This window comes from Eleginops maclovinus, chromosome 1, assembly GCF_036324505.1.
Source record: "Eleginops maclovinus isolate JMC-PN-2008 ecotype Puerto Natales chromosome 1, JC_Emac_rtc_rv5, whole genome shotgun sequence".
Classification (NCBI taxonomy): domain Eukaryota; kingdom Metazoa; phylum Chordata; class Actinopteri; order Perciformes; family Eleginopidae; genus Eleginops; species Eleginops maclovinus.
The window spans coordinates 15,482,759-15,493,494 of NC_086349.1; the positions used below are offsets into that span (position 1 = coordinate 15,482,759).

The following is a 10,736-nucleotide window of genomic DNA, read 5'->3' on the forward strand; positions in this document are numbered from 1 at the left end:
TTATGCTAATTTAGCTTTGGGATAGAAGACATTTTCTTTGTCGTCTTGAAAAGTAATCGAAAAACAAGAATTTAACCCAAAACGTATTTATCTCGTTTGTTGTGTGTGATATAAACACACCTGACGTCATGTCCTACCTGATTGCAGGTGAGAGGCCCATGAAGGCCCTAGCGCCTGCTTCTGCTGACGAAGTTCCTCACTGTTAAAGGATGTTTTGTAGTGGTAGCTATTCCCTGCCACGCTTTGTGCTCGGACACAATTAAAATGTCGAGCTGAAGTGAGTTCTTTCACTCAGTTTAATCAGTGTTGTCCTCTCTGATGAGAGAGATGTCCGGCTATTGGCCGAGACCAGGAGGGCACGTCATCTCTATCAATCAGGGACTGCTGTTTCTCCTCTGAGGAATGTCCCCACGGTCGTAGCCGCCTGACCATGCGTTACTTGGATGCATGAGAGGCCGGGCATGAAGTGCAACCCCGTCCAATGATTATGCAGGGGAGAGGTGATAATGACTTCCTATCAAGAGTTAACGGCCGAAGGGAAGAGTAGCCCTCTGTTCACGGGCTGCTGCCGAGAAAAAGAGGTCATCAACCGGGACCTGGACGGCAGGATTCTCCCTGAACTCGACAGTAATGATGTGGGGGGGAAACTGGTGGAAGTAGCCTCAGGATTTAATACTACGCATCCCCGGTACTTAACTCTCTCCAACAGTCTGACTCTGTGCACCTCTTTGGACAGCCCTCCTCCTCAACCACCGTGTGAGGCTCTCGAGGGCTTCTCGACACCGGCCTGCCCCCACTCGTCCCGTGTCCCCTGGCGGTGCAGGGCGCAGGGGCAGGGCTCTGCAGGACGCGGATACTTCGCTTCAAATAACAACGAAACGCTACAATCCGGCTTTGGGTCACTCACTGAGACAATTCAAAGCTGCTCTCGTAATGGCCCCGAAATTCACGTCGCGTTGGGGAGATCAGCTGGCTCGGACTGTAACGTAGCTCATGTGGATGTAAGCAGTAAAACTTTTGAGTGGATGAGAGTGAAGAGGAGTCAGCACCGTGCGGGTACGTTTTTGTCGAGAGGAGGAATAAAGTTTCAAAATGTTTCAAGGATATTGGTGTTTAAGATTCAGTTCATTTTTATCATTTAGCTTTGGATAACTTTCAGTCATAGTCGGGGAAAGTTTAGTCGAAGTTTTCTCTTCATGCTTAAAAAAAAGGGAGAGAATGAATAGCTGACGTGTTTTGTGCGTCATCATCCACAGTTTCCTCCGTCCACAACAATGAAGGTACATTCGAAAATAAATAATGTAAAACTTTTGAAGGCAGAACAAAACGTTTGAAAGGCTGCACTAGCTGTTTAGTCGAGGACATATTTGAATATGCACATGAGGAGTCGGTCACTATTTCCTTAACGGTTCCATGTTAATGCGAGCCTGTTCTTTAACATTGTCGCTCCATCTGCTGTTACAAGCAGGATTTAGACTGTGCACACAAGGAGGGAGGAGTATAGTTATAGGCCTGCTTAGCCTCACTGTATATTCCACCCGGAAAAGGATCAATTATTTACCCTTGCCCTTACTAACCAGTAGTCTTTGAATAATGCAACAGAACACTGCCTGTCGAGTTTCACAGGAAGTTGAGTAAAACTTACTCCTGTAAGCTGGAGTGCTCCCTGAGTATTGATTAGTTGTCTGTTTGTAATGAAAGCTCTTGCGTATTGATTTCAGTTTGCAGCACCTTTACATGTGTCCACCTTTTTAACATAATTGCTGTCACAGATCATCATTTCGCTGACTGATGAGTCCTGGGCACAGAGCCCACAGAAGAATACATATCCCAGGCTTTAAAAAAATTACCAATAGCTTGCTAATGTGAAAAATGCCTATCAATCATGAATTTTATATGAGTAATAGCATCTTATATAGATCACTCAATCGATCAATAATGTCAGTTGACTGACTGGCCACTGGACGTGGGTTCGGTCTCATACATTTTATATGAAACGATTTACTACAAAGGTGGTCCAGTTTTTTTCCCCACTGCATAATACCTGTCTGCTGAAGGGTGCTGCTGACCCAAATGTTCAGTGACCAAAGATGCAGGTAGGTCATTAGTACCAGACTGTTTGTGGAGAAAAGGCCACGTTTCTCTGTAAGGGCTGCAATAAACAAAAGCTGCAGCAAAATTCACATTAACATTTTAAATGGTGTGGATTTAACACATTATTTCTGATGATTCATAATTAAATCAGTGTTCCCAAAATGTGACATCACTTGGTGTGGCTCCACCAAACTATTTTTAGCCCTTTGATAACCTTTCTTGCATGGTAATTTATGGTACATTCATAACTTTATATCAAGGTAGAGAGGCAAAAGAATACATCACCTTCAATTTGAGCATATCAATACTATCTGATGGAGAAATCATAAACTGTAAATTGCAATGTTGTAACATGCAACAAACACAACTTTTTCTAGCTTGTGATTACCTACATAAGAATCAAGATAAGTGGGTAAGCTTTTCTCTGATGGTGCCACTGAGGGAGGAAAAGGTTACAACAACACATTTCACTGGTCGAGTAGTCATTTTATTCATAAAGCACATTAACCACTCATCTGATCCAAATCCGAGCACTTTAGAAAGCCATTTGCTAACAACCACCCACGCTCACACATTTCCTCTCAGTACTGTTAGTATCTTTTTAACCTCTTTCTCTATGTCTCTGAAGGGGATCATCTGTAGGAGTAACTCATTAGAGCTACTGTGTAACTTGTAAAAGAGTCATTAGTGAAAGTACGCTTTCCTCTGAGGTTGTATTGGTTTTGGCACCAAAGAAACTCTCGCGTATTTTTCCACGTTGAAAAGCCTCCACAGACCTGCAGTAACCTGATCTCTTGGCTCAGTGTATATACTCCCAGTGCGTCATTCTTCAATTATGCTTTGACAGCACCTGAATTACTGTGGGCTGGATGCCCAGATGACTGAGGCAATGTGTATCGATCTATCCCTTTTCTTCTTCCCTCTCCTTGGCTTGGAAGGCCCTTCCATTCCCTTTGCAGGCTGGCTATTTTTAAGCATGCAAGTCATTTCTCAAATATTTAGTTTGATTCTTTCATGGCTTCCGGCGGCATCAATTCTATTATCTTTGGCGCCATTAATCAGAATGTGCATGTGATTTGCACTCCTGAAAGCTGAAGTTCTTAATTACGTACAGTTCCTCTGTATTGGTTCTTCATATACACTGCCCTCTAATTCTCAGGCTTGGTTACCTTGACATTCATTTTCTTAAAACACAGATGTCGACATTTATCCTATAACTGACCTTTCCATCTGCTATGCTTTTCCAAGTGGCTAGAGGCCTGTTAACCTTCCTCCCTATGAATTGTGGTGGGAGACATTGCTCTACACCTGGCACACTGACTCCATTATGCAGCAGCAGCACATTTTCTCAGAGGCAAAGACACACTGGCGACTTAGCCACAATGTCAGCAATGAAAAATCAAGATATAGCTGTGGTTCCTGTCATTCATTGCACATAAGTAGCACAGATGATACTTTAATGTGTGACCTAGAAACCTCAAAGGAAAAAAGTGGAGACATATGTCATTAATGCAGTGTTTGAAAGGATTTGTAAACTGTTAAACTGTCATTGACACAGAAAGCCCTAAAGGCAAATTATTAATGATTCTGATGAATACAGTTAATGGACTGTAAACGATACAAAGTTGTTTTGACTCGCCGAACATTTCTCTGACAACTTTTATCTGCAATATACAGCGACATACTTTGTTCAGCTATTAGGTGATCTTGTCTTGCACCAGCTATAAAAGAAATACCTTAAAAACATAAATATGAAGCCTTTAAAATGTTTCTATCAGAGGAGTCGATTCAAATCTCACTTAATTTCTCAGGCTGCAGTTTGTGATGTGGTTGCATTATACTGTACAGCTGTTCCTTTGCTGTTATGTATATGTAGATAACACACAATTCCTCATCTGCCTGTTTGACAGCAGCAAAAGATTTTACAATTTGCCTATAGGCTTCTGCTAAAGTTGATAGCTCAGTGAAATACGACTGTGTTATACAGACAGAAAAATGGCTCATGGGTAATACTTTAAATCAACTAACTGGCTCAGCGCCAATCGCTACAAATCAAAATCCTGAAAATAGTTTATTGAATGTTTGTATACTTTTCAAACTAATTTCTTCAATTTCAAACCAACGTTTTAATGTAATTTGTGTATCTTTTATTTGTATTATTACACAAATTACAAGAACAGTATAGACATAATCAACTTTTTATTTTTTTACAAAAGTGAAAGAAATATAAATGGCAATGACTTTAACTAATTATTATGTAATGGTTCCTGTTTCAACCCTGGCACAATTTTAAACTTTACTTCCTTGTAAAGTGCTTGGATAATTTTATTGAAAAGGGTTTTGGCTTCTTTTGTGGGCAACCTCATTGATTTTTCTGACGACTGTTTTCATGTTTTCTGTTCACAGTCAGGATGCACATGACCTGTGGGTTCAGTATTGGCTCGGGCCTCTGTGCTGTTGAGGCTGGAACCAGCAGCATCTGCACGGACAGCCATCCCACGGTGAACGGGGCCCCGAGGACCAGTTTCAGCACCAAGCAGCTGACCGAGCTGGAGAAGGAGTTCCACTTCAACAAGTACCTGAGTCGGGCCAGGCGGGTGGAGGTGGCCGGCGCCCTGCAGCTCAGCGAGACGCAGGTGAAAGTTTGGTTTCAGAACAGACGCATGAAGCAGAAGAAATTACAGAGAGACGGGCTGCTCTCCGACCCAGGGCCCGCGGCACCGCATTCAAACGGCGACTTTTTGGACACCTGCCCCTCTCCTGGACCGACCGTGCCAAAACACCTGCCCCTGAACTCCTGAACCGAAGGAGCTGCACTGCGCGTCACTCATGCACGGGCGCCTACCTGCAGATGTTTTGATTCCAGTTTGCATCGGTTTCAATCAGGCTTCACCTTTATTTGCTTACCACGATGGATGCTTATCGCAAGAAGTGCAATGCCAAGTTTCTTCATGCAAGAACGGGTCAAAACAATTTGTCATCCTCCCCCGGCTTCAGTCTGGCGCTCTGATTTGAATATTAAAATTCGAGTCATTGCATCGTCTCTAGACAATGTACACAAGGAAACGAAATTATATTAATTGCCCATAGAAACTGTGGCAGACTCTTTGTTTATTTATTTTGGAGAATTTTTCCAGGAACTACATTTCCGTATATATTATATGTTTTCAACAGGACACGTAGCGCCTAGTTTTGTTTATAATGAATATTATTGTATTTATGTAAGTTCGACAATCGATCATGCTTTCCCCCCTTTTTTTAAAAGACAGGAACTAGCTACATATTAAGTCAGTTTTACTATTTATTCCACCGGATCGCATGCTCTTTCAAAACAATTTAAGTTGAAGCATAATGGAGATTTCTTTTTTCATTGCATTGAAGCTCGTGTGTCTCACATTTGAGGAAAAAGTTAGATGCACCTGTTGTAGAAAAATAACATCCTCAACATGTTAGCAAAGTATTTTCAGTCTAATTTAACAGAGCTAATGTTGTGTATTTCGACAGGTATTAGGGTTTTCCCCCATGGAAAGATTAACACCGTATAATTGACTGATAGATGTATTGACCGCTTTTATTAGGACTATTGATCCGTGGTGATCCATCTATTCGAGGCACAATTCTGGGAGCATTTGCATGCATCTGTAACTGCATGTTAATGGAATGTAGAAACATCACGATCGGGAGTTGTTGCGTCTTTTATTACGTCTATATACATGCATCAGAAAATGATAATTTAGCCTGAACACTCATGCGGGAGAGCAGACAATAAAACGCTGTCTGTGCTGTTTTGCAGATCAACCAATAAATTGTGTTGCCACAGCAGCTCGGGCTGTTAAATATTCCTTCCGGATTCACATCTCATCTCGTATAAAGTAAATGATTGTAAACTCGGCCCTTAAACACTGTTATGTTCCCGGATTGCAATGCGTTTCTGTCATGTTAATGTCTGTTGAAATATCAAGATATGAGGCCATCAGCCACATTAATTTTATTTGAGGGAATATTTTTGTTTAGCTTTCAATTAGCGGTGTTTGCTCGGGATATGAACATTAGTAGATCCACCGCGGATGTTAATGACAACAAAGGAATTAAACCCTAAACCAAACGGTTGTCGCTTAGAAATAAAGTGCTAGAAACAAAATGAATGACTAAATTAGGTACGTTTCAAACCCCTTTTTACGTGTCCTCATTAGAATTTGGCTTTTTAAAAATACCAATAATATAATTAAAAGACGGTTGCATGTCTGCAGTGCGCAGGAGTAGACACGAAGCTAAAATATGCAGTTACACCGGAGTTCACCTCTCACCTGTTGACCTTTGTCTTGCCTCGGGACAACGATGACCCAGTCATCAGCTCGGAGAGAGAAAGATGCACCATTCTTTGGATGACCCCGAAGTCTGAGATTTCCTTTTTCTTTTTATCGTTTTCTCTTTTTTCTCCCTAACAAAACTCGGAACGCTTTTGTTCTGGGTGTCTGTGTCCACACCATATTTCATCCAGCTGAATAAAGGGGCGACGGGGCCATATGATAATTGTTCATATTATAATTTCATACTAGTCCACATAATGCATTTTTTCTACACCTAGAGCTAACCTAATTTCCCCCCAATCTCTTATTTTAATAAGCCAAAAAATATGCTCCTGGCTCACTTATAAACTGGAAGAAAGAGTCTTTTCACCCAATACGTTATTGGATATAAACTACAGACCTATTTTTAATAGCAGTTGAAAAATTAAAGTTACTTGAGCATGCTGAATACTTAATATGATTCCATGTTTCAGTCCCTATAAACACAATTTAGAACAACTATTCACAACACCCTAACTGGTTATATATTTCATGCATATCCGCTTAAATACTTTTTGATTTTGAATTTAGACATTAATCCTCTTCAAACAATATAGCTTATAATGTTATTCTCATGAATATGAACTGAAAGATAGAAAGGAATACACTGAAAGGTCTGCAGAGGACATTTTGACGGTGCAAACATTTTTTGCAAGTTTTATTTGTAATTGATATGAATGGTTTTACATGCTAGCCAGACGAAAAATGTGTTGAGCCCCATTTATTTAATATTTGCATATAAACAAAATACACACCATTAAGGTCGCTTTACTATAAACAAAATAGCACAAAGTGGAATGTTTAACAAAACCATCAAATGTGTCCTTTTTTCATGCAAATAGGTGTGCTCTTGAAGGTTAGTAGGATGAGGACAAGGATGATGAAACAATGTGATGAAAAGTTTGCAATGGTCCCTCATGTTCCCTTCCTACCAAGAAGTGTGTTTGGATGACCTTATTATAAACTCTTTAATCATCTTGTGCAGATATGTTCCCTTGCCACAGGGCTTCAAGTTACAGGTTTTAATGTGCAGAGGATGCTTGCAGCAGGTGTGCAGTCAGACTTGAAAAAAATCTTAATCAGAGTCTCTACTGTATAATAGATTCACTTAGAAGTACACATTCATTTAAAACAGTGGAGAAAACGTGTGGAGGAAAAAAACTTAATCTGAGTTATAGGGTTGAGGTGAAGGTGAAAAGAAGAGTTGATTTATTTTGGGTGAACTATCACTTTAATTTCATTCTGTGGCAGCTTCAGCATTTGCCTCTCAATTGATGAAAGGCGAACCGCATTGTTTGTTCAGACCTGACATTTAGTTCGAAAGCATTTGAGTGTGACTCTACTCTGATGAATTTCTGCTCTTCTGTAATTTCTTCCTGAAGACGTACGGTTTGTTCACGAGACTGACAGCTGTGCTTTGCTTATTTGGGGCCTAACACATGGTAAATGGAAGGAAAATAAAACCAAAATAACTCAGCTTAAAATGTATTACTGCCACAAGTAGAAACAATGGTGACATTGAACAAGTTGAACACATTTTTTTGCCTTTTAGTTTTTTTCCTTCCTGCAGAAATAATTTATTGTAATGAAATTTCTTCCAAAATGTACTTTATTAAACTCATTTAATTAAATCCATAAGAAATATTTTTATAATGAAGTACAATAGCTCAACATTATTTTAAAAAGTAAAGTCACCTGTTAAATGTTTCTTCCTTTGGTAAAACACTCTAATTGAGATATTAAATTAAATCATGTGATTGTTCATCATGAAAACGAATATTGACCATCTTCTGTATTGTCTTCTATTTCAAAGGGAGGTTTTACAAATCTCACGAGGAGCGCTGCATGGCATGAGCAATGAGAGAACATATACGGCTTATAGAATATCTTACACTACTTTTTCAATTAACACATATGCTGTGGGTTCCTTCTTAGCTCATTTTAATTAATACTACGTTGAGTTAAAATTAACTTTATGCATAATATGCATGTAATATCTTCACCAGTGCTAAGGGGATTAAAATCAATTGATCAAGTTAAGCTGTTTCTCACTCTATGTGAAGCACTTATAGATAGTTGTTGTTCTAATTACAGACCATTTCAATGTACACCTCCCTTTTTAGTTTTTCTGCTTGTCAGATTTTACTGTTTTTAATTATTTGCAAAGACTTTCATGCACTATTAGTCTTTTTGATCGGGCTCATTCACATATTTGACTACCAAACAATTTGTGCATCAAGAAAGATGAAATGAAGTGCACCTGTGTGTGTGTGTGTGTGTGTGTGTGTGTGTGTGTGTGTGTGTGTGTGTGCGTGCCTGTAGATTTGGGTGCCTTGTGTACAATTACACAAATATGTGTTTTGTTTCCGAGGTGCTACTAATAAAGCGTTCAAAAAAATACAAAGCGGCTATTTTAAATAATTGTTCACTCTCACGTGCATGCATGCTCTCTCTCTTTCTCTCTCCCTCCCTCTCTCTCTCTCTCTCACACACACACACACACACACACACACACACACACACACACACACACACACACACACACACACAGAATTACAAATCCATACATAACACATTCTGACATAGCTACACTGAACAAGCTACACACCAATCCAGTCCTTGCCTCTCCTCTCCTGCTCCACTCCAGGGAGCAGATGTTTGGGGACAGCTTACAGCCTCAGCGAATTTCTGTGTACAGAGCAAACAGCAGCACTCAGCACTTCTGGCTGCAAAGGGAAATTTGCTCTTGAAAAGGGGGGGGGGGGCTTTAAGTCATTGTAAGGTATTATGAGGATGGTAGGAGAGGGAGAATAGAGTGAGAAGGGGTGCATGTAGAGGTGAAACTGTGTCAAGGTTGCAAGTATTGCATAGGATAATTCCATTTCCATAGGCTGGTGCTGTGTCAGAGTAGTGTGTGAGAGCATTATGTACAGTGCAAACAGTATCTCCCAGTGGCATCCTGCTGCATCAGTAAAATCAACCAAGGTGGCCCTACTACATATCTGATTGTGTGGAGTCTCTGACCTCTTCCATGCAGCCCTGTTTACTCACCAGTTTGAATTGCCCTTTCAAAAGTTGCAGACAAGCAAAAAGTGAAGGGAAACAATGGGGAAGCAATGGAATGAGCCTTTACAGAGTTTGCTGATACTGCATCTGAGACATCAACCATAACCTAGGACCAGCGATGCTAATGATGCCATTAATATAATCCACTGATTTAATGGCACCAGTCGTGTGGTGGCATGCTGCAATGTGCTCCCCTCAGTTTAAATTTAAATTCATTTTTTTAAATGAAAATATATTTTTCTGTCTGTCAACATTTTGGTTGTTTTACTCAAATATCATGAAACTTAAACAAATACATGTTTTTCATTATTTTCTGCTTCCAAGATATTTACGGTGCAGCTTTACTACATATGCTGGAAAACATGCTGCACACAGTCTCATGAATGGGCTAAAACTAATGCTCATGTCTAAACATGTGTGCAAGTACAAAGATTTTGACCTCTCATCAGTGTATTATAATCCCTAAACAAACCATCATAAATGAGCCCAGCGCTGCTTATTTGTCTGAACGAAGGCTACACCCTCCTCCTCTGCCCCTGGGGTGAGGTTGCCATAGTGACAGATTCATAGACATATGGAAAGAGAGGAGAAGGCAAGCTGAGTTGAAGGGGTGGGGCTGCTGGGGTGAGGTAGAGGGGGGACAGAGGAGAAGGGGATGGGTTACAGTTTGAGGACGTTGGCGCTCTGCCTTTCAGATGTGTCTTTTGTTTCATCTGTCAATCAGCCATCCGTGTCAGTCTGTGCTCAGTGAGCGAACAGTTCATGAACTTTTCTCAATCAAGTCTCTGTCAGGCGCCATCTTGTCTATATTTCATCAGAGAAAGGATTGATACCCAGGCCTGCTTCACAGTTTAAAAAACACAGTATGTGCAGTGGTGCCAAATAGGCAAATAGTTCAGTAGAAATGTGAATTATTAAATTGATTTGGAAGGCTGTGTTCATATTTTGCAATCTCTGGCCATTTTCTGTTTATACTAATAAATGATAAACACACATACAGATGTTTTTGCCACTTACTAATGAGATTCAGATGATGTAATCAACCTTTCAGCCAACCTGAGGACAGCTTGACAATGGACCGATAGAAAAAGAGAGAGGGAGAGGAAGAGATGTGAGGGAAAGGGGGGGAGTTAGCAATGAAGCAGCCATCAGGCTGGCCTCGCTGCTATAAAAACACATTTTTTTCATCAGCCATTTTATGCAAAAGGGGTAGACCAGGTGCTCAAT

The 10,736-nt window shown here is 40.4% G+C and overlaps 1 protein-coding gene across 1 annotated transcript; it reads left to right on the forward strand.

The window, feature by feature from the left end:
* Positions 1–506: 506 nt before the first annotated feature.
* Positions 507–8,757, forward strand: hoxc1a (homeobox C1a). The gene is made up of 2 exons (XM_063893277.1): positions 507–1,056; positions 4,501–8,757. The coding sequence occupies exons 1-2, from the start codon at positions 507–509 to the stop codon at positions 4,893–4,895; spliced, it is 945 nt and encodes a 314-aa protein (XP_063749347.1). The 3' UTR covers positions 4,896–8,757.
* The last annotated feature ends 1,979 nt before the right edge of the window (positions 8,758–10,736 follow it).

Coding starts and splice junctions, on each gene's coding strand:
- hoxc1a (XM_063893277.1), top strand. CDS start 507: ATGACTTCCTATCAAGAGTTAACGGCCGAAGGGAAGAGTAGCCCTCTG. Junction 1,057..4,500: donor GAGGAGTCAGCACCGTGCGG/GTACGTTTTTGT, acceptor TTCTGTTCACAG/TCAGGATGCACATGACCTGT.